Here is a 25219-nt window from a genome sequence, read left to right on the forward strand (position 1 = left end):
TAAAATTTATGAGAGAAGATTCATTTTTTGACTCTCCGAATTAAAAAGAGTACAGATGTTTTCACCAAATAAGCTATATTGTTTTTACTGAACATGTTCTGAAGAAGGACTATTCTGTTCCTTCTTTGAAGGGTTGTAACACCCACAACCCTGCTACACAAACCTATGGACATGATGTCAAATACTATTCAAAATTATTCCAATTAATGGTTATCTAGAGAAATTGACCAATTTTGGGTGTAACAAATCTGAGTTACATTTTAAAAACCATTTCAATAATTTTCTCCACCAGATAGTAAGTTGAGACTTCCAAGGGAGCTAATGAAGCTTCAGAAGCAGCCCAGAAAGCAACTAGTCTCATGAGATGTCCCTATTTTATATATGACTCATGTTAACACACTATCAACACAAGCTAAGGCCAACTGGGTGTGGGTGGTGGACACCTGGCAATCTCAGCAGTGCAGAAGCTGAGGCGGATGGTGAGTTTGTCAAGGATGCTGTGGGTGACACAGTGAACCCTACTTAAAACCATAACTAAGAAGCTTAATCTCTTCTACAATATTTCATAAAAGATTACATATACCCCCACTTAGTCTACAGAAAGTCCTCACAGAGACCACATGGCAAAGGTTAACTGCTATAAAACTAGTAAGAGTGGACTGAAGTGAGATCCAGTGAGTCTGTTGTCTGAATTTTAATTTTGTTTTTTGTTGGTGTTTTAAGTCTTATTACAATCATTACCATCACTCATTTATATAGAGGCTTCATAAGCAACCAACTTTGAGGCCACTTCTAAAAATCTGTGTTCATATTCAGCTTTGCTGCACCATCACCGCTCAGATCACTTCTTGCCAGATGTTTATACAACATTCAGAAGTGGTTTCATGAGCCTACAGCTACCCAGGGACTGCCTGTCAGACGGTACATGACTAGCATTCTCTGACTTTATCACCTCACTGCAGGAACATGTCACCTTTTAATCAGCAATACAATTAATCCTAAGTTTGCTTTGTTTTGTAGATTATTTATAATCTGACCCAGTTTATTTTCTCTCCATTCCTTTTAAGCCCTTACCAACTAGAATCACAGTGGCTGTACACATGTTCCTCATCGCCAGTCCTGCGCTCTTGTGACTAATGACTGAGACCAGTCTGGTCTACATATCAAGTTGTGACACAGACAGGGTTACATAATAGAGGGACCCTGTCTGATAACAAAAAAAAAAAAAAAAAGGTACTTCTAGGAACAGTGCCTCATACTTGTAATCCCAACATTTGGAAAGAGTTCCCGGCTAGCCTGGGCTACAGAATGAGCAAAAAGCAGAAGGCAATGAGTGAGATGGCTCAATGCGTAGGGTGCTTACCACAAACATGATGGCCTGAGTTCAATTCCCAGGACCTGTGGCAGGAGAGAAGCAATTCCTGATTTGCTCACATATGCAAGTGTGATGTGTGGGGAGTGCCTTATTAAGCTCTGGATTGCATACCCCAGCACTTAAGAAGCTGAGGTAAGAGGACTGCCCACTTCTGGTTAAGCTAGCTATTAGAGTAAGCTGAGGCCAGCCTTAGTTACTCAGTAAGAGCTCATCTTAAAAAGAAAATAAAAATAACAGAAAAAGGGGAGATGTTACAACTGCTATCACAGGAATACAATAATCATTAGGAATGACCAAGAACAACTACACAACACTGTTAGGAAACAGAATCCTGAACACAGGTACATTACTGTGAGAGGATCCTGAGGAAACAGAAAACCTGAAGAGACCAATAACAAGCAAGGAGATTAAATCAGTTTCCCTATCAGTACTGAATCATTTCTTTTATCCTCCCAAAGATAAGGCCAAGGCCAAATAGCTTCCCTGCTGAATTCCACTAAAACATTTACAGCATATACCAATTTTGCTACATTCGTACAAAAAAAAAAAAAAAAGTCTTCCAAAGGTATTCTATGTGGCCAGTATTATTCCACCACCAAAAGCAAATAAGAATACAACCAAAAAAAGAGAACTATAAGCAAGTATCTTTGACAAACAAACATGCAAAATTCCTCAACAAACTACTAGCCAGGTGAGCAAGGGGTATAGGTTATTGTTTGCCTAGCAAGTGTGAAGCCCTAAGTTAGGCCCCCAATGCCATGAAACAGTAACTACAACACACAGCACTCAGGCAGAGCTGGGGAACGCCAAGTCTAGGCTACACAGAGAGCTCCAGGACAGCCTGGACAACAAAGAAAGACAGAAGCAGCAACAGCAGCATATGAATCAATAAATGTAATGCAACCAATCATGTGATCATCTCAACAGACACAAAGGAAGAATTTTATTAGACTTAGCAACCCTCAGAGACAGCTTTCAAGGAACAAAAGGAACATACTTAAACATATGAAGCCACATCCAAAAGTCCAACAGCTAGTTCTGGAAGTGAAGAAGAACTGAGAGCCTTCTCTCTAAAAACCTCAAACAAAAAAAAAAAAGTTCACTTTCACTATTTTTACTCAATATAGCTAGAAGTACTATAGAGAACAATCAAGTAAGAGAAAGAAACACTATTCACACCAGAAAAGAGGAAGTCAAATTGTCACTGTCATATGACAGTCTTAGACATAGAAAACCCCAATGGCTTTGCCAGAAAATCTGTAAACCTAACTAATACTAAATAACAAATTCAACAGTTTCAGGACATGCCATCAACAGATAAACCCACCAGTACTGCTAGAGGCCAACAGCAGCAAACTGAGTCTGAAATCAGGAAAGCCATGACATTTAAAATAGTCACCAAAACAAACCCCACAATATTGATGCATATATTTTACCAGAAAAGTGAGTTCGTTCCACAGTAAAAACTGTAAAGCACTGGTGAAATGGAGCTGAAGCACACAGTTCAGTGATAAAGCACAGGCTCAGAATGTGTGATTTCTTTGGTTCAATTCCCAGCACCAAAACAATTATTTTGCATTATACATAAATATGTGTTATGTGCCAGGAAGTAGTGGCACACGCCTTTAATCCCAGCACTTGGGAGGCAAAGGCAGGTGGATCTCTGAGTTTGAAGGCAGTCTGGTCTACAGAGTGAGTTCCAGGACAGGGCTGTTACAGAGAAATCCTGTCTTGAAACATGAAAAAAATTTAGCAAAACTAAAAAAGCAGTGGTTCCTCAACCTTTCTAATGCTTCAACCCTCTAATACAGTTCCTCATGTCGTGGTGACCCCCCAACCATAAAAGTATTTCACTGCTATTTCATAACAGGATCATTATGTAATATCTGATATGTATGATATCTGATGTGTGGACTCCTACGTGTGTGAGTGTGTGGCGGGGTCCAGACCCACAGGTTGAGATCCAGTGACTTAAAGCACAGAGAAATAAATAAAACAGAACATTTCATTAATTCAATGTTTGCATGTCTAATAAATACCTATGAAATTTCACGATTATTTAGACTATACAACAGAAATCTGTCCTACAGTGAGAAACAACTGCAGTTTTCATGGAAGTTGAGAAAGCACTGGCATCTTCATGCTCTACAGTGAGAGCCTCAGAGACGAGGAAGAGCGTGGGAACTGTCTGAAATGTTAACAAGGTCGTCCCTATGCCAGACTTGGTGATAGATAGATGAATCCTCAAGGAGAGAAGATTCATCACTGAAGTGTGTGCAGAGTAGATATCCTCAGGAAACATCAGGTATTCATCATGAGCAAGAACACAGGAAGCATCCAGTGAAAGGGTTGAGATTCTAGAGGATTACTTCCGGAGGGAACACAGTAGAAGAATTTCAAGAGAGAATTTCAAGAGAGGTGGATGGAAAGGGAACATACAAAACAAACTGTGAGCTTTATGGAGATTAGATGTGGATGAGGAAAGGTGATTCGAGGAAAGGATGCCCACTATAAATGGGGACAAACACAAGTCTCAGAAGACTCAAGGCGGATATTGGTGTCCAGGCTGTGGTACAGCTGGGAAGACAGCAACACACCCCGAGTTTCTTCCTGACCCCATCAGTGGGACAACAGGACAGGGGAAATTCTTACTCTTCAGTTGGCTTTTGGAGAGAGAGTCATGTATAGAACAGGATGTCCTTTAACTTGGGGTGCCTTCTGGGTGCTAAGGCTATAAATATGTATGCTACCATACCTAGCTAAAATCCTTTTGTTTTTTTTCTTTTGTTTTTTTTTTTTTAATTAAAGAATTTTTTATTATTATGTATACATTGTTCTGCCTGCAGGCCCAAAGAGGGCACCAGATCTCATTATAGATAGTTGTAAGCCACCATGTGGTGGCTGGGAATTGAACTCAGGATCTCTGGAAGAGCAGTCAGTGCTCTTAACCTCCAAGCCATCTCTCCAGCCCCCTTAGTCTTTTTCTTAATTGACTTCCCCAGGATTATTACTGAAATTATTCTCGCCACACTCTGGTTTTCATGCTAACTCTTACTCACTCTCTTCCACGGAGTCTTGTTATTTTAACAGTCCTCTTTGGATCAGTCCTGCTTTCCCCACTCTCTATACAGCCTAATGTTCCAGAAGAGGTCTATAGCTTTAGTTAATGCCTCTGTTAAACTTCCCAATTGGCATCTGCCTCTAGGTAACTAATGAGGACATCAACAACAAACATTAACAAAGAACTAAATACTCATTCACTCAAATCAGCAATTTCTTCCACAGTGTTTTCTATCAGCCCAATATACTGTTAGTTACTTGCTCAAGGTGTGAACTACATGTTGATCAACTCCACAGATGTGAAATCCACAAGAGACTTTCTAAAAGGCAGCACCCTAGCAATTACCTCTTGTCTACTTAGAAAAGGGGGAGAGGATGCTGGGGAGATGTCATATTGGCTAAAAGCATCAAATGCTGTTCTAGATGGTCCAGATTTGGATCCCTGAGCCCACATAGCAGCTTACAGCTGCCTGAAACTGCAGTTCCAGAGGATCCAAAACCTTTTTCTGGATTCTGAGGGTGCACAGATATACATGCAGGCAAAATCCCCATACATATAAAATAAAAATGATTATAATAATAAAAGCCAAAATAGCTAGGCATTTGGGCACATACTTGTAATCTAAACACTTAGGAGACTGAGGCAGCAGGATCTTGGCTACATGGTGAAAACCTGTCTCAAAGAAAGAGAGAGAGGAAGAAAGAGGGGGAGGGAGGGGAGAGGGAGGAAGAGAAAAGAATAAAAGAGTCCCAACTCATCTCATTCTGACAAGTGACACTGGCCTGGGCTGGTAGCAAAATGGACTGTTCTGCTGAATGCCAGTTAGCTACTTATTTAGCTACTTTTCATGATCCAACTTAGTGACTCTCTATTCTTACCTACAATGTAGAATGAAAATATTAAACCTAATATCTAACCTGCCTACAGACTGTAATTTAAATGGGGTACGGCAAGATGTCAGACATTTGTTTTGTTTTGCTTTGTTTTTAAAGAGGCCCAGGTGCTTCTGAAGTACAGCAAAACTGACTCTAGCTGATCTCTCTCAGGATCTACATTATCTTCTCCCAAACTGCCTCTTAAAACTCAGCACGTCTCCTTTATCAATATGCAAATCTCTTATTATTCAGAATAGTGGCTCTTGGTCTAAGCACCCATTTGGGACAGTTTCAAAATCTTGACTTCAAACTCGAGAGAGTCTGGAATGAGAATTAGGCATGGGTAATTAAAATTCCCCATGTAATTCTAATGTGCTTTAGATTTAATGTCTAAATTTAATGTCACTTTCCACCCAAGTGACAAGAGTGAGAACCACTGATGTATATGCACTGCGAAGAACAGGAAGTACCTGAAGACAGCAATTCTTCCATGCAAGCACAGTACCTCAGGATCTTACTACCAATACAACGTAGCTCCTGGACCATACCACACATCTGCAAATTCAGGAACACCTCTTCTCAGTCACAGCTCAGTCCCACTTACCTTTCACTTTAAAAATCTTGAAGAATAACCTTCATAGACAGGTGTATGGAGCATGCCAGTAATCCCAGTACTCAAAAGGCTGAGGCAGAAGGATTGCCTTGAGTTCAAGGCCAGCCTAGGCTACATAGAAAGACTCTAAAGACAAAACAAGAATAGTTTTCTCTGTATAAATCTCAGTCAAGAACACACACACACACACACACACACACACACACACATCAGTCTACCTATAATCATTAAAATTCTGTGACAACTTTTGTTTTGTTTTTGTTTTTTGAGACAGGGTTTCCCTGTGTAGCTTTGGAGCCTGTCCTGGAATTCACTGTGCAGACAAAGATCCACCTGCCTCTGCCTTCCAAGTGCTAGGATTAAAGGCATGCGCCACCACCACAAGGCTTTGTAGACAATTTTTAATGTTTCCGTCTAATGTTCTTATTAAACTCCTTGAAATTAAAACCCTTATTTATGTTTTAGCCCAGTGCTTATCATTATGCATGAAACCATAAGCTGACTCCATTCTATTACAGAAAACTTTGTCTATTGTACTATAGTAATTTATTTATGGTGTCTATTATAATTAGTTGTATGAGAGATCATATTTACATACTGTATAGAGCAAACATTCAATGTTGCTTAATTTGTGAATAGCTACAAATCAAGGAGGAAGTCAGGGACAAAAGAAAATGTATTCCAGAATCATAGGGTGGCATCTCACAGGAAAAAAAAAAATGCTTTCCACCCAAGTGACTTTTAAAATATACCTGCCTTGTCTGTCTCTTCACATTGGTACAATGACACCAGTATGTCTTAGGGAGTAAGCTAGATACTTGCCTTCTCAGGATGAAAACAAACCATGAAAAGTTCTCAAACACTTCGACTAAAATGCAGTTACACTTCAAATGTTTGATAATATGCTTAGCAACAGCAATGTCCTTTTCTAGGACTGAATGTTAACCAGCAAAAACTTATTTTCCATAAAACAGTGGTTACTTTAGCATCTTATAACTACAAACTCACATGTGTCTATTATTACCCAAGAGAAATTTTGCTAAATAGTAGCTGAATAATAGCTCCACATCATATACTTCATTAAAAAAGACTTGTATCTATATGGGCCATAAAAATCACCAGTGATTACTGTTACCAAGTGTATAAGGTAAAATCTTTACTAGCAAAGACTTCTTGCTTGTGGATGAGGGTGTAGCAAAGAGAGAGGAGAGGAAAGACGAAAGAGGAGAGAGGGGGGGAGGGGGAAGAGAATGAATCCTTGATCGGGACACCTAAAATCCCACCTGGGAAGCAGAAGCAGGAGGATTTTGAACCCTAGGCCAGCCACCCAGGCTGCAGAATAGACCAAGTCTTAAACTAGCAGAGAGAGAGAGAGAGAGAGAGAGAGAGAGAGAGAGAGAGAGAGAGAGAGAGAGAGAGAGAAAACAGTTTGATTACTAAATTAATCCTGTATTCACTGAGTGCCTATTATCTGCTTGGGAAATTATGAGAACTAAAGTATTTGAAGTTACTTGTAAGACAATAAAGGCAACAACCACAGTATTTGGCATTTGTGGCTGATTTTCTTTTTTACCTTATTTGGTGACTTCAAAGGTGAGATGGCTATCTTATTTGGTGTCTGTGTTGTAGAATTTAAAGTTGATCCAATAACACCACTTTCCGATATTGTTATGGTCTTTGATGGAGTTCCAGGAGTAGACTGTGAAAGAACCCTACCTGCAAATGAGAGGCAGGTGACTGTTTTTAGTAACACTTTAAAAAGCTTACATGATGATGGCCTACATATGCAAGGACTTCAGAGACATTAGTGGGACCCTAATGCACTATAGTGAACCTAAGAATTACCTAAGAATATGGTCCCAAACACAGTTAAGCTATATCTATCAGAGAGCTTGGGACACCCCAGGACTTTTGCCCCGAGTTTGCTTCAGCCTCTGTTCCTTTCCTGTCCTACAGCTTTCTTCCTATTTGTTCCTTACCTGTCCTATGGCTGTCTTCCCATTTGTTCCTTACTTGTCCTATGGCTATCTTCCTATTTGTACTTTACCTACTCTATGGCTGTCTTCCTATTTGAACTTAAACCACACAGGACAGAATGAAAACCCACAGTTCTGCTGAGATGCAGTTTGGTTGGCAGAGTGCTTGCCCAGTATTCAGGGAGCTATGAATCTCTCCCTAGAACCTGGTTAAGATGGGACACCATTGGGAAGGTAGAGACCTGAGAATCCAAAGTCATTCTCAGCTACATAGCAATCAGCTAGTCAGGAATACATCAGGCTTTGACTCACACAAACAAAACCAAAGTTCATACACTTATAAAAACAGCTAGTGGGGGCCAAAGAGATGACTCAGTAGTTAAGAGCACTTGCTACTCTTCCAGAGAACCAGACTCAGAGCCCAATACCCACATCAGGTGGCTCACAATTCCCTGTAACTTCCCTGGCCTCTGAAGGCACCAACACAAATATAACAATACACATACATACACACACATAAGCAAAAATAAAAGCTGTAACCGAATGGACAAACCTGAACACTGATTTTAAAGCACCCAAAAGGAAGGAAAGACTTCATCTAGCTCCCTGGCCAGAGCCCACACTTCACTCTGCCTTAGACATTAAATAACACCTCTGAAACAACCCTGGGGAAATGCAGGGCATCTGTACTACTTAGGGATCTGGAAACCATATTTCAATAGGTGAAATAATCAGGAAGTTTTATCCTGGGTGAGAAAAGAATACAAAGTCATTCTAGACCTCTAAATTCCACAGGTCTGATCCTCTTTCCTTCACCTACCTTTACCTATGGTCAGCCCCAGCCCTTGACCTAAATTCTCAAAGGAGTACATAGAACTTATTGCTGTTCACCAAGAATTCTGATTACCCCTGTTTGGGGCACATGGTAGCACTGTACTTGTACCTCTGATCTGATGCCCTTCCCAGTCTTGATGTTAATTAGGGTCATGTGACTACCACTGGCAACTAAGACATGAATGTCATTTCTGGGCCAGAATGGCCTGACAAAAGCCCTTCTAGAGCCCTTTCCTCTACTGTGTCTGGGGTGGTAGCAATGAAAAGAATCTTCTGAACTGCGAATGGCCATTCACATAATTCTGAAGTATGAATAATAAACAAAAAACTCTTCTTTGCAACAATTTGGAGATTATTTTGGCAGGGAAAAACCAAGATTATCCTGATTGACCCAGGCTGCCAGGTTAAAGAATCAAAATCAACTGGCCACATTGAATGTACAGAAGCAGGAAAGAAAGAAAGAAAGCATCAAGCCCAACTCTATGAAAGAACTCTGACCAAAGTTTCCTAGAAAGAACACTCTCTCAACACAAATGAGCTGTAGTCACTGAGGACGGGATGCTCAAACCCACTGCCAAAGAGGGAAGAAAGGTCTAAGTATTTAAGAAGCAGGAGATGGTTAAGGCACTAGTTGCTAGGGTCAAACCTCAGCTAGCAAGGGCTGAGAGAAGATGCAGAGAAAGGGGGCCATAAGGACTATTCCTTTACACAAGAGTAACCAACAGCACTGAGCAGTCTCCTGCCTCCTTTGGTAAAAAGGCCAAAGTAGAAAGAGTTTTTAAAAGGGAATCAACTTTTATCTTAATTTATTAACTTAAAAACATTTTAGGACCTGTGAAATGGCTCAGTGGGAAAAGACACTGAGTTTGACTCCTGGAACCCACATGGGGAGAAGAGAACCAATTCCCACAAGGTGTCCTCTAACCTCCACACATCCATCCATCCATCCATCCATCCATCCATCCATCCACCAATCAATGTGATTTTAAAATTTTAAAAATTACAGTAATCTTTAAATGGTTTTTATGTGTATGTACTTTGCAAAGCAAATGCCTGAGAAACAAGTGTAAAGTTCTAATAACCATCATTATGAAGTTATTATAAGTAATAGTTTCATTAAAATGCTCATTGCTTCAGGTATTTATATTTCATATTAATGGGCATTATCTTTCAGGAAACATTCATTTTTTAAAAGGATTTTATTTTTATTATTTTTTAACAATTGTATGTATTGTTGCATTTGTGTGGTTTCCCTATTTAGCCCTGGCTGTCCTGGAACTAACTCTGTAGACCAGGCTGGTCTGGAACTCAGATTTGCCTTTCTCTGCCTCCTGAGTGCTGGGATTAAAGGCATATGCAGCCGTCACCACCCAGTTTGTGTGAGTTTTTGTTTAACTTGTTACCAAAGCCTTAAAGTTGGGTACAAAAACAAATCTTCCTTTGTAACACAGAACTCACTACTCAGCATGAGTTTTGATATGCATGATAAAGAATGTGGTAAAAAAATCTTTTTAAAACTTAAGAAAATTGAGCTGGGCGGTGGTGGCACACGCCTTTAATCCCAGCACTCAGGAGGCAGAGGCAGGCGGACCTCTGTGAATTCGAGACCAGCCAGGTCTACAAGAGCTAGTTCCAGGACAGCCTCCAAAGCCACATAGAAACCCTGTCTCGAAAAAAAAAAAAAAAAAAAAAACAAAAAAAAAAAACTTAAGAAAATTGAAATAAAACACTATTTCTTTATGTATTTGAAAATATTAACATTAAAGTGATTTCAGTTAACTGAAGTTGAGAGTGGTATTTTATGATATTTAGAAACTACCATTAAGGTTACTAGTTTTTATGAGTATTGATATTGTTATGGTTGATTTTATAAACATACATATAAAGATTATAGATTAAAGCTGAAATATTTACAGGTAAAAATTTACTATCTGAAATTGCTTTTAAAGCAATATATGGATAGAAGGAATAGTGGGCTTATGAAATAAGATTGGTCAAGATCTAATGATTGCTTAAGCTGATTGAAGAGTATAATCAAATTTCACCAAGCTATTTTCTCTAAAAAACAAAAAACCACATGCATGGGGGCGGGGGCAGATCTCCAGTCTTGCATGTGTCTAAGTAAGTATGTGTTTGTGCATGTGAGTGAATGCCCCTAGAGTCCAGAAGAGCTAGAGTGGGTAGCAAGTGTGGACATTATATGCGGATACTGAGAGCCAAACTGGAGCAATATGCCCTGAGCCACCCCTCCAGCCCTCTTATAGACAATCCCAATTTTTAAAGATAAACAATACTAGGGGAAAGAAAAATCATTTAAAGTGAACTCATTTTAAAAAGGGCAAAAATTATGCTGCAAGGGGCTGGCAAGATGGCTCAGTGGGTAAAGGCCTTTCCCACACAAACCTGAAGACCTGAATTCAATCCTCATTTTATTTTGGAAAGAAAGAATCTGAAAACCATATCCTGAAAGTTGTTCTTGATTTCCACTCACCCACACTACCTACACAATAATAATTTAAGATTTAAAGCAAACTGTAGAAAAGGAAGAAAATTAAAAGCAAAAGTTTACTTTTTCCCCCTGCAGTCCACTGTGCCATTCACAGATCCCTGGCCCTTAAGACATCTACTCCAGTGTTCTGCTGGGCTTGCTGGGGGCCAGGGCTCCCCTGAGAAATTAAGCTGTTGAGAGTAATATAGGGCCTCTTCACAACCAACTGGAGGTCATCCCCTGGCACTGGGAGACAATGATGAAATAACAAGTGCAGGAGGGGGCTAGGAAGTGAGAGCAGAGTTCCTGACAGCAGCTGGGTACAGTGAGTTACCCAGAAGGCAGCACAGGCAGGCATGTGAACAGCTCCCTGAACTCGGGTTGGGCAAGACAGCCACATGGCCAGACTGCCTCAACAGCTGTAACCTTGTCTCAGGGTACCAATTAAGAACAAGTAGCCCTCAATGCTCCTGCTCACAGATTTCACCCCTGGGATAGAGGCATGGGTTACTATAGAGCAAACCTAGGGTCTAACACTTCAGGCAAGTTCTATCACCAAGTTACATACACCCCAACCTACAAACTATATTAATTGGCTACTACTTACAATATTAATGTAAGCTATGAGTGATGACCTCACGTGCTTGAGGAAGGGGTGAATCCTCTTCTGCCTTGGTGGAAAGTGACTCCATTTTGTAAGTCCCCGAGAGCCCTATCTGGATTTTGGATACCCCAACTAAGTATCTATAATTCCTTCACTTTTTCCCTTAAGTTTATTATAGCTGGTGAGATGGTGAGATGGCTCAGTGAATAAGGCCCCTGCCACTGAGCCCGGGGGAGCACTTGAGTATGATCCCTGACTCCACATGGTGGAAGAGAAGGGACTGCCTCAAGTTGTGCTGTGACCTCCACACATATGCTAAGGTACACAAGGGCTTGCACTCAGCTTGCATGTACACACACACACACACACACACACACACACACACACACACACACACACAATTTAAGTGTATAATTTTGTTTTTAAAATAAGATTTATTATTGTATTATGCACATGCCACAATGTGAGCATGAAGATCTGTGTTTTGTCTCTCTGGGGGCCCTGGAAGCACACTTCCCTCCCAACAAGCCTTCCAGGAGCTTGGTTTCACAGGCAATCCAAGGTGAGGTCAGTACATGTGCTATAGCAAGGGTCCTGGTGTACCACCTTCCCTTATGTGGGGCAGGATGGAACAGAGGGAATACTATCCTTCCTACTCCTGTGCAATTTCTGAACGAACATTAAATGGGGACAACTCATAAAAAACACCCTGAGCTACAAAGGGAACTTTCCAGTTTGGGGTTTGAGTTCAAGACAGGCCCTTGGGTAGCCCAGGCTGGCCTAGAATATTACACAGTATAGCCAAGGATGACCTTGAGCCCCGCATCCTTCTCCACCTGGTACAAAAATGCAGGTTTGCCTAGATACTCCCCAGGTGCTCATACTGGCTCCCAGGGGCCATGGACATCAAACTTACACCCAAGAACGACTCTGGTTCTTGGTCTCAAGCAGAGATCACAGGCTGCTTGGAATGACACATAACTGGCCAATAAAGCCTTTATATTCTCTTGGGGGTGGGGGAATTCCCACCCTCTTAGGATAAACAAAACAAATGAGCTGCTAATGCCGTGGTTGGGGAGAGGTCCCCTCTGAAACCCTGTAGGATACAGCACAAGAGCAAATTCAGCTTGACGCATAACTTGCAAATATTTGAATATTTCATGATATATTTTAAAATTCAAGTTATTCTTTTTTAGGAATCTACTAGATTTTCCTCCAATTAGCATTTATGATTTTCCTCTTCTTTTAAAAAATTAATTCATTTAGTGGTGAGTCAGAGGACACCCTGGATGTGTCAGCTCTCTCCTTCACCACGTAGAGATCCATCCCAGGTAGGGAGACTTGGTGGCAGCAGCCTTTGCCCACTGGGCATCATGCCCACTTATGCCATTTTCTTTCCCTTTGAGACAGGATCATGCTGTTGAGTTCTGGCTGGCCTAGCAACCATCCTGTGGTGTCAGCCTCCGAATGTTGGGATTAGAGACATGAGCCACCATATTCAGGGCATTTATGATTTTCTAACCTAACCCTTAATCCTATTCATCTCAAACTGCAAATTAAGGAAATATACAAGTAATGTAATTTTGCCTTGAAATTAAGTTATAAGACTTTTTTGTATGTTTTTGGTTTGTTTGATTTTTTGAGACAAGGTCTGTCTGTAACCCAGGTTGTTCTGGAACCTTCTGGTCTCAAACCCACAGTAATCCTCCTGTCTCAGCATTCCAAATGAGAACATAGGCATATGGCACCATGCCCAGCTAAGGCTAAATTCTAAGAGAGATCAATTCATTAGTAAATATTTTCACACAACAATAAAGTTTGGGACCATGAAGTAACCCTGCATCTTAGAAGCTCTCATAATACAAACCTCTAATCTCATTTAACCATCCCAATAGTCATGTGAGGTGATGGTATTCATATTTTAAAGAAGACAAACAAAAGTGGGTGTGGTATCATACACCTGTAATCCCAGCACCTGGAAGACAGGAGGCATAAGAATCAGGAGTTCAAGGTTGGCCTCAACCACACAATAAGCTTTGAGCCCCACCTGGGTTAAATAAGACTATGTGTGAACACCCCTTTCCCACAAGATGAACAAATAATACATTGATCCATGATCATGGAGAAAATCAATTCAAGAGCCATGAATAAAAGACCAATCTTCCAACAGCTTTTACACTACATTATTATACTGTCTTTAAGATACACATACTCATTCAATAATACCCACTGACCTAAACAGTTTCACAGCCAAAATAAAAGAACCACCATCAATCTTGTACATACACACAATGAAACTATTCTGCCTTTTAAAAGGAAATAAATTTAAACACGCTGGAACACAGATGGATTTGAAGACGTTACAGTACATGAAAGAAGCCAGTGACAAATGATCAGTGTTAATGATTTTACCTGGATAGGCATATAGGATACTCAGAATCCCATGAAGCAGGACAATGCATGACAGGGAGGAATGAGGAATAGGAGTTTAATGAGTTTAAAGTTTCACAAGTTGAAAAGTTCTGGAGATAAAAAAAAGGATGACAGCACATTGAACAATAATATGAATATACTGAATGCCACTGAGCTAGCCACTTATGTGGGAAATTTTTAATATTTACTTATTGTGGGTATGTACACAAACCTGCAGGTATGTGCTATGGTGCACATCTGGAGGTCAGAGAACAACTTTGAGAATTGGTTGTCTCCTTCAGCAATATTAATCTCAGGTTGCTGGGCTTAGCAGCAAGTGCCTTTACCTGCTAAGCCATCTCACTGGGACCTTAATGAGAAATGTTTTTAAATAAAGTAATTCTTAAAAACTAAACGGTAAAGAAACAAAATAATCACTATCTCCAGGCAGTGGTGGCACTTGCCTTTAGTCCCAGCACTTGGGAGCAAAGGCAGGCAGATCTCTGTGAGTTTGAGGCCAGTCTGGTCTATAGAGCAAGTTCCAGGACAGCCAAGGCTACACAAAGATATCCCGTTTCGAAAAACAAAAAGAAAAAAATTACTATCAAGAAAATCTTAACTGCATTAGGGGGGACAAATAAGGAACCAGGTACCATAATAGAGTATAACTAGGGGCAAGTTATAAGCTAGTTTAAAAAAAAATTATTAAAGATAAGGATATGCCAGGTGGGTGGTGCACGCATTTAATCCCAGCACTTGGGAGGTGAGTTAGAGGCCAGCTTGGTCTACATAGTGAGTGAGGTTCAGGTCAGTCAAGGCTACATAGTGAGACCTAGAAAACAAACTACACCAGAAAGGTAAATATATGATAGAAATAATCAAACTCAATGTAAACACATATGAAAACAATTACATGAAGGTGCCTGATTAAACCCCAGGAAACTTCTAAGAGGACTGGTCAAGAGGTGAGATGAGCAAGTTAGTCACAAAGAAAGTCACTCCAGGCAAGAGAAATACTGCTAAGACCCTTAGTGCCGAGAGAGCACAATCTAGTTGCTATCTCTTATAAGTTTAATAGGTTTGGGCTAACAGGTGGCCAAGTGAAAGGCTATTATATTATACATTAGATCCTAACAGCTACAACAACACTGACATTTGAATATGTCAAGGCCAAGAAATGAATAAAGCAAAGAATATTTTAAGCATGGATGTGACAAGATCAAATTTGTATTTAGAGAAACCAGCTGTACATAGGTAAATCCATCTTTAATGAGAACCCCCACCATTTAAAAACAATCTTAGCATATTTTGAAACAGCGTTAGATACAATATAAAAATGATTTAACCTACTACTTATAATACAGGACAACTACTTTGGTAGATTAAGATGTGCAATATACAAAAATTTAAAGACTATAAAGAACTAGTCAAAAGAAGGAATTAAGATGGGCATAATATGGATACTCATAATCCCAGTGCTAGGGAGGAAGACTACTGTGAATTCAAAAGCCAGCCTGGGCTACAGGGCAATAGAGCAAAATCCTACCTCTACCCACCAAAAAAGACAAAATTATCTCTGCAAACTAAACTTAGCACCAATAATTCTAGTGACACAACAGATATCTACCTCTATGCATTCTGTCCGCAATTACAAGGTAAACCTGTGATTAAGTTGCAACATATTATAAATGACCCAAAGACTGAACAATGGCATGCATAGATGTAATCATGCTAACCAGGGAGAGCTGTATTGTTTGGGATCTTGTTGGTGCTGTTTTGTATTACTGTGAATTGATACCAAGTCTCAGGCATAGTCAACCTTTCTACTAACTGAACTACATTACTAACAGAACACTTGAAGTTTAAATATCCAAAATGACACAATTACTGGTGATGACACATTTTAAAGTATATAATAAAAAGGAACTGGGACACAATAAGGAGACTAGTGGTAAATGGAATATAGCTTAAATTCTGCTATTATTATTTAAGCAACTATTATTTGATAACATGACAATTTTCTGTTCATAAAGAATTGTATGTGGGAGATAGTTCAGCCAGAAGAACTGGGTTATAATTTCCCATCTTGTGTTTATATAGATTTTGTTTTTTGTGTGTATGTATCTCTCTGTGTGTTTTCTTGTGCTTTTTGTTATTTTGTATTGTTTTTTATTCTGGTTTATTTGCTTTTTTGTTAGCCTATTTGTTTTCTAAAGAAAGAGAGAAAGAAAACTGGAAGGGGCAGGAGTGGGGATAACCTGAGGGGAGTGTGGATGATCTGGGAGGAGTTCTGGGAAGTAAGGATTCAGGAGGAGTTGGGGCAGAGGAACCGTAATCAGAATACATTATATTAAAAAATTATGTTTAACAAAAGAGTGCAAAAATACTAATAAATAAGCTATGATTGCTGCACTGAAAACATTTCAAGGCAGCAGAATAGCCTTTGCTAAATCTAAACAAAAAAAAAAAGACATACATTTAACTTGATAGACTATAAAGGAATATAACCTGTGATGACTGGTGGTGACACTTGAGTTGTCTGTCCGGTGACTGCTTTACTATTAATTGGTTTTGCAAAGATGAGCTTCGTGATCACTGGACCAGAGGTTGGTGTTCGAGGCTTCTTAGCAATCTGAAACATATAAATAATTATGAAGACATAGTTTCCATAAAAATCTGTGCAACAGAAGTTAGACAAGATTCATACAACAGTAGTATATATAAAGCTAGGTCATTTAGCAAATCTATCTATGTATTAATATATAAAAAATTTAAAATAATCCATTCACCAAAAATTAATATGATCATATCTATAAACACATGTGTCCTAATGCCTCCAATTTCATGATAATCCCTAATCTCTATGAAATATGCAAATGGTGAAAACAATAGTAAAGTTTAATAATGATAACCATAATAATAATGTTTAATAGTGAAACACTATGCACAATGTTAGTTTTTCAAATAAGCTATTCTGTAACAAAAAGACGGGGTTCAAAACATACAATGCAATGAGGCATCGATGCCCACTATGTATGACCACATTTGCCTATGATCCAAGATGTAAATTATTACATATTACAGATTTACAACTACATTTTCTTTCTTTTCACTTTCTCTTTTTCACTTGTTTCTCATTCAGCCGCTCAGGCTGGCCTGGAACTCACTGTTACCCAGGCTGACCTTGAGCTCATGGCAATCTCCCTGCCTCACCCTCCCAAGTACTGAGAATTATAGGCATAAGCCACCACACCTAGCAGACTTTCAGCTACACACACACACACACACACACACACACACACACACACACACACACACACACACCACACACACACACCAGGAGTAAAGGAAAAACTGAACCCAATTGCAAAGAGACCTGTTTAGTAGAACAAGGATTTGTAAAAGTCTCTAAAACATGTTTACTGAAATAATACTTATTGTGTTTTAAACTCCTTTTAAGGGACTAATTGCACATTACTTAATTCATTTCCAATATAAAGTTGACCTGAACTAAAATTTGCCACAAGTCAAAGAAGACAGATGCACCAATACGGTACAGTTATTTTTTGTTCATTTTTTGAGACAGAGTCATTCTTGTAAAGCTAACTAAGAGGGCCAGGCTGGCCTCAAACTCCCAAATGTTGAGATTACAGGTGTGAGCCACCATACCCAAGATCAATGTTTTTATGTTGAAATTGTCATAAAATGCAAAGACATAGCTGCTAAAGGAAGGAGCAGAAACTTACCTGGCATAAAACTCAAAGTTCAGTGTGTGAAGAACACTAAATATTTTCTTTTGGCAGATGTGTATACTGAGACCCTAAAGTATTATTTATTACTGGAGGTGACTCAAATGAATAAACATGACCAACATGAATAGCAATATATCAGAAATAGTATTGACCACAGATAAATATCAGTTCTATGTGCTCAAATCACAAACAGCATGCTATCTTACACTCACAATGTTTACTTTCTTATATTCAGATCATATCAGTGACACAAATACTTTGGAGAGAAAAATCATATTTTCAAAAAAGGATATACATTAGTGTATAACAATATACCCAGCTTGCAAACCATGACATAGCTGAGTAAATCAACTCTACTTTGGAAAGTTGATGCTGTCCAGAGACATGAAGGGAAGCACTCCCCCACTCCCCAAGTGCTTACTAAGCTTTAATGCAAAAGGGAGTCTCATTAATCAGTGACCACAGAGGTACACCATCTTAGAAACACATAACCTTAGCTATTCAAATTATTTCCCCCTTTCCTGATTTTCACCATTATATGCTATATGCTTACCAAACAGGAAAAAATCTAAACAATGGAACCAAAAGCACATTACGATCTCATCTTGCTCTTGTGATTGTCTTCCTTTAGTGGAGCACTGCTCAAGATAACAATTCCAGATCCATTAAGGAACCATGGTTAGTCTTGACACAAGCCCTCACATTGTCTAGGCTGGCCTTGAACTCCTTATCCTCTGCCTCTACCTCCCAAGCACGGGGATCACAGACATGAGCCACCACACCTGGCTTTACCTTTCGTATATGGAATGCAGAGCTTCATGTATGCTCTTGAAAATGATTCTTTATGCTCTATTTTACTTACACTTTTGTTCCAGAGAAGTTTAGGAATCAAGGTGAAAAAGGGATCGTTCCTGGCCTGGGTTCATTTGCTAGAGTCCTTGACTGACATGCACAAAGCTCATTAGTGGTTTAGAGAACTTATTACTCTTGCAGAGGACCTAGGTTCCATTCCCAGCACCCTCATGAAGGCTCACAACTATCTGTAACTCCAATTTCAAAAGATCTGATGCCTTTTGGAATTTGCAGAAACTAGGCACACACATAGTATACATATATACATACATACATACGTACACATACATGCACACATTCAAGCAATTCATTCACATAAGTTTTTAAAAACCTTACAATGTTTTAAATAATTAGTTTCAATAAATTTATGAAATTAGCAAACCAAGATAAAAATGAAAAATAATTAACAAGTAAGGTAGAAAAGTAAATCAATAACTCATGCAAATAACTTTCAGCATCATGATGGACACATCTAGAAGCCACTAAGGGGCTATGCTGTCCCACACTGCTAACTGCTTATTGTTCTCACACACACTAGACACCACAAATATGGGACAACAGTTACTTCTCTGGAATTATACCTATCATCAACTGTGCTACAGTTGCTACCTTCATTACTTCTGTACATGGGTCTCCTTCATTCTTGCCTGATGTCCACTTTCAACAACCTCACCACTCTGACTAAAGTTAAAAAGATGCTGTGGACTATCTGGGGAAAATCAAATTTGTATACCCATATGCCTTGAAATAGCCTCACTATTATGGAACCTAATGTAGACAACTATAAATGTGTAATGGGGAAGTGCTTCTGTGTATGTGTTTGTCTTATTGAATGAAAGTATGTTTGGAACCTGGCAGTAAGTTAGGCAAGACTAGTCTCTCTAAAATTCTGGGAATGTAATACTTGTGGTGATCCAGGCGGGAAGTGACATAGCAAGGAGACTAATATATTCAAGGGCAAGAAGGAAGTGGGCGCCTTCTCTCTTCCTCCAGAGTCACCATGTGAGCCTGGGAAGGCAGGACACTTGCCACTGGAGTCCAATAAGATAAGTCTTACATAGATTTATGATAATTAAGACTGAGCTAGCAGATGAGAAATCCTAGTCATTGGCCAGAGCAGCATTTGTACCTAATATAAGTCTCTGTGTATTATTTTGGTCACCCAAATGGCTGGCAGAATTCAATTGTGAAAAGATTTATTGTAACATGTGTTAGTCTTGACACAAGCTGGCTTTGGACTCACACCTAGGCTGCCTGAACTCCTTATCCTCTGCCTCTACCTCCCAAGCACGGGGATCACAGGATCGCCACAAACCTACTTCTAATGGCTTCTTTTTGAAACAAACAAACATGCTTATTTTAAAACAAATGGAATTTTTTTTATAAAAAACCATTTGCTATAAAACAAGTGAGTAAGAGAATCTTTTTTCAAACTTAAAAATTAAAGTTATAGCTCAAACTAATCTGTAACAATTTTGTGCAAATCTGATTTTGAATGACACTTTGATTTCTATCATTATAGTGACATATATCATAAATGCCAAAGCCAATTAAACAGGCATTACAACAGGATACTTCACAATGGCTAGGCTATGTCACTCAAGAATATATTCATGATGAAGAAGCATAAATCACCTTTGAAAGCTTCGTGAGGAACTCTGCCTCAGTTTCTTCTTTCTTTCTTTCTTTCTTTCTTTCTTTCTTTCTTTCTTTCTTTCTTTCTTTCTTTCTTTCTTTTTTTTTTCCTTTTGGTTTCCCTGTGTAGTTCTGGCTGTCCTGGAACTTGCTCTGAAGACCAGGCTGTCCACCTGCCTCTGCCTCCCAAGTGCTGTGATTAAAGGTGGGAGTCACAACAAACAACTGACTGCCTTCTGGCTTCTTTTAAAAGACAACTCTTCCAAACATGGAATGTACTGTGGTTTCCTTCTTATACATGAATCACTGTATTTCTACATGCCTTTCTACATGTATTTCTAAGCATTCTGGTAGCCTAAAGAGGCTTTTTTAGCCATAAAAAACCTGAAAAACATGTTGTGCATGTATGTTATGTATGTTTAATGTATGTCTTGGTAATCTACTATTTAGGGCACTATTCACACTATTAAGTACTATTTTGAAGGATCCTCACTGTTTTGAGAACTGCGCAGTGCTACATTGCTTTGTTTTGTTAAATGATCAAATAGCCATCTTAAGCTAAGGTTAAAAACTTCAGAGAGCAAGCTACCTACAGCCAGTAGGATGGCATGGAGGATGACTCAGTCCTATGATCTGCTCCGTTATATTCACTGTCTTTCTCATAATGCAAACATGAACGATGGTGATGAACAATAAGTTCCAAGTAAGAGACAAACACAGGTGAGGATCAGCTATTGCTGCCCCCAAGGGTTCTCAGAACAGCAAAGTTTTCCCAGCCTTTACTCAGTAATGAACCAAAAAAAAAAGAAAGACTGATTATTTGATGGCTTTGCACTAAGTTGGGCATCTTTATGCCAGCAAAATAATACCCTTGTAGCCAAACTACCACTATGTATAAAATGCTTAAAAGGTTATAAACAAACAATTGGGCAATTTAACCAAAATTTAGTTTGCTGCAAGTTTTCTGGCAAAAATTTTTGTGAGCATTAGACATATCAAATTTAAAAACAAACCAAATCCACAGTTACTTTAAAACATTCAGAAGAATTCATTAAAAGCTATGCAATTAACAACCCTATAAACATAACTTTGAGTCAGTTTAATTTTTTTAACATGCACTTTAAGTAATACGCCCCCTTTTTGTTTTTACCTGTACTGTTTTTAACTGTTGGGTCTGTAACACAGAGGGCTGAGTTGTAGTATTAATCAGTTGACTTCCTGGGGTCAATGCTGAGACACCAATGACAGGTTTCACCTCTGGCCTCCCTCCAATGGTAACTACTTTAATTTGTTGCGGTGGTAACTTAGCATCTCCTGGCTGGGCCTGAGCTGTAACTTTCTGAGCCTGGGGTAGCTGGCTATGGGGTAGTGCTAAAACAATTGGTGAGCCAGACTTGCCCAAAGTTGTTAAAATTAACTTCTGTCCATCTGGTTTAAGGGTCTGATTGCCAAGTTTAAGATCAGATGTCTGTGAGACTTTGTTTAAAATAATCTGATTGGCTGATATAGTCACAGGAGTCTGAGCACCAAGCTTTTGAAGGCCACTTGGAAATGCTGGTTTCACTGTGGTATTAGACTCTGCTTTAGTAACTGTGGTATTCACTGCAACTTGGTTAGTGTGGGTACTGTACACTGTGATTGGTTCCGTGGAGATGGGCGTGGCTGCAGAGTCACCAGTAGAATTTATGTTGACAATTTCTTCCAGTTCTGTCTCCATGGGAATTGGGGATGACACAATTACAGCCTCAATACTATCCTCATCCACTAAAGTTATAGCAGTGTCCATTATCTCCTCTGGAAGCAAACTATTCACCTCAGCCGGCACCACCTCCATGATCGCTCTGCTTCTAAGAAGATGCCCAGGTGCTGGAAGAAAAGGGAAGCCTGTTACCAGGTTTTTAAGCATATTTTAAAAATACATTCAAGAAAAATATAAATGACAAAACCAATAGTGTTGAAATTGATAAATAATAAATGAAGGACATTCCAGATACTTATCTAGATTTTGCCATTTTCACAAATTGTAGCTTTTAAGCATCTAAGATATGGAAATATCTTTAAATCTTCAATAATCTACCTAGGTCCTACATATGGCACTACCCTGTTTATAAACATTCATTAAATGTTAAAGGAGTTTCTAGATGTATCCACTTCATGAATGGAGATCAAATGGACTATGTGGCCCAAGTCTTATCAATTAAATTCATACTAAGGGAATTTTTCTTTGAAAAGATCTTCAAATCCTCTGCCATTTACAAGTCTAGAAAGCTGTCTCAGCAATCAAGAACAACTGTTGCTACTGCAGAAGGCAGTGTTCAGTTTCCAGCCCTCACATGGTGGCTCACAACATTCTGGAACTCCAATTCCTGATCATCCCATGCCCTCTTCTGACTTCGACAGGCACTGGGCATGCACATGGTACACATATATACATGTAAACCATACATACATATAAAATAAAAATAAATAATATAGAAAACATATACAGCTAGTCCTCATCAAGGAAAAAAAAAGTAGGTCCAGACAATCAGCTGTAATGCCTTTAGCTAAAAAGTCATTTAGAACTTCTAATAAACCAGTGAATTCCAGTGAATCAGCATGTATTTAAAGACAGAGCCAATGTGTTTGCTCAGAGAACTTCAAAACTCTTTAAAACCCAATTGGCATTTCTTCCTCCTCTTAGAGGCAGTGATGTCAGCTCACCGCTTGGATCAGGCTGTCTTAATCCTTCAGCCTCCTGGGTGCTAACATTGCAGGTGCCATCACCACACCCACCCCATTGTCTGTAATATAACAAGCATTGAAAACACACAAACACACATAGCTGGCGTGGATAATGACCCTCTCAGCCCTAAGAAAAGGACCACACCACAGCAGGTTCCAAGGAAGCCTGTGTCACACAAAAGAAAAGGAACACATATAAACAGCAAATTGTACTTAGTAGCCATGGCAAATATCACTGCTGCCAAAATAAGTCATCAGTATAGAGAACTTACTATGGCAAAGATGGCATAATTTTCCTCCCCAAACCTCTGATGTGTGTAGCATTACCACCCCTATTTTACATATAAAAAATGTAGAAAGCTTAAATAATTGCCCAAGACAATTAATGAATGGTAGAGACAGGATTCAAAGTTAGTCATTTTAAATGCAAACTTATACTATCATAAACATTGTTCCACTGGTGTTTTTAAGTGGAGACTAAAATAAGCCTAACCCTTCACAGTCAACTCCCTGTCCTAAAAGCCCACACTACATAAGTGCTGTCTATCAGAACAGCTCTGCATTTTTGCTCATACTAGAACTTCATGTACAGGGTTTAATCATGGACAGATGTTACTTGTTGTAAGATACTGACCCAGAAAACAGTCATAAAATGCCTAAGTCAAATATATAATGCACCTACCAAACAACTAGATGACAGAGTATCAGAGGAAAACACAGGCTCTTGTGGGCCACCCCATATGGGTGTTGGAATGAACTCCAGTTCTCTGGAAGAACAATAGGTACTCTTAACCTTAATGGCTAAGCCTCCTTCCAGCTCTACCTTAGCATGTTGTAAAGCAGTGCTTCTCAACCTGTGGGTCTCAACGCCTTAGTGAGTCTAACGGCCCTGACACAGTTGTTGAATATCAGATATCCTGCATATCAGATATCTACATTAATATTCATAACAGAAGCAAAATTATAGTTATCAAGTAGCAATGAACATAATTTTATGGTTTGGGGGGGTCACCACAACATGAGGAACTGTGTTAAAGGGACACAGCATTAGGAAGGTTGAGAACACTGTTGTAAAGTAAAAAACCCAACACAGTTAGACTACTTACTGTTGAGTCCGGACCTTCTGTGCTATGCACCTGAGGCATACACAGAATTGAATACCATGCCTTCCTCACAGCAGGGTTTTGAGATTGATCTCACTGTTGCACTCAATACTAGTTCTCCTCCTTTTGACTGTTAAATAGTACTCTACTGCACAGATCTCCCACTTCGTACATCATCCACTTAATACTGGGCATTTGAACTTCCTCAGTTTGGAATTGTTACAGACAACCCTGTCATAAACATTAGGTTCAAGATTCTATGGCTATGTCTTTCCATTTCTTTTGAATAAATACCTAGATATAGAATTGCTAGGTTTTTTTTTTAAAGATTATTTATCTATATGTGTATGAGTATTTTGCCTATATGTATGTAATTGCATCATGTACATACAGTGCCTGTGTGAAGGCCAGAAGACAATGTTGGAGATGGTTATGAGCAACATATAAGTGCTGGGAACTGAATCCACCTCCTTTGAGAGAGCAGCAGTAGCTCTTAACTATTGAGCCATCTCTCCAGCCACACTGAGGCAGGAGTGGGGGGCTTGTTTTCTGAGACATGAGAATGCAGTTCAGGTTACCTTCATTCTGAAGCCAAGGATAACCTTGAACTTCTAATCCTCCTGCCTCCATCTCCTAAATTTTAAGATTACAGGTTTGTGCCACCATGTTGGTTTGTGCAGTACTGGGCATCAAACCAGGGCTTCATGAAGCTAGGAAAGCACTCATATTAGTTATATTTACACCAGGGCTTCGTAAAGTTAGGAAAGCACTCATGTTAGTTATATTAAAAGCCTGTATTGTTTAAAAAGGTAGAGGGTTTTTTTGTTTGTTTTTGAGAAAGGCTCGAATGTAGGCAAGGGTGGCCTTGAACTCCCTTTGTAGACAAGAACGGCCTCTACCTCCCAAGTACTGGGA

The 25219-nt window shown here is 39.3% G+C and overlaps 1 protein-coding gene and 1 non-coding gene across 11 annotated transcripts in view; one reads left to right on the forward strand and one right to left on the reverse strand.

The window, feature by feature from the left end:
- The window catches only part of Lin54 (lin-54 DREAM MuvB core complex component), a 60280-nt gene that overhangs the window by 19406 nt on the left and 15655 nt on the right, over positions 1–25219 (reverse strand). For 3 of the 10 annotated variants that reach the window (XM_027387614.2, XM_027387615.2, XM_035452307.1), the window contains exons 2-4: positions 21628–22343; positions 16747–16870; positions 7498–7640 (exon numbers count right to left, since the gene is read on the reverse strand). In XM_027387614.2, coding sequence (XP_027243415.1) covers positions 7498–7640; positions 16747–16870; positions 21628–22311 — 951 coding nt within the window. In that variant the 5' untranslated portion in view covers positions 22312–22343. Of the gene's footprint in view, positions 1–7497; positions 7641–13693; positions 13792–16746; positions 16871–21627; positions 22344–25219 lie in introns of those variants that run through there. The other 7 variants (XM_027387618.2, XM_027387619.2, XM_035452306.1 and 4 more) reach the window with 6 other exon arrangements.
- LOC113830868 lies at positions 10107–10231 on the forward strand. Its single transcript, XR_003479591.1, has one exon. It is a non-coding gene; the product is annotated as a small nucleolar RNA SNORA40 (small nucleolar RNA).

The sequence above is a fragment of the Cricetulus griseus genome (assembly GCF_003668045.3).
Source record: "Cricetulus griseus strain 17A/GY chromosome 1 unlocalized genomic scaffold, alternate assembly CriGri-PICRH-1.0 chr1_1, whole genome shotgun sequence".
NCBI classification, from domain to species: Eukaryota; Metazoa; Chordata; class Mammalia; order Rodentia; family Cricetidae; genus Cricetulus; species Cricetulus griseus.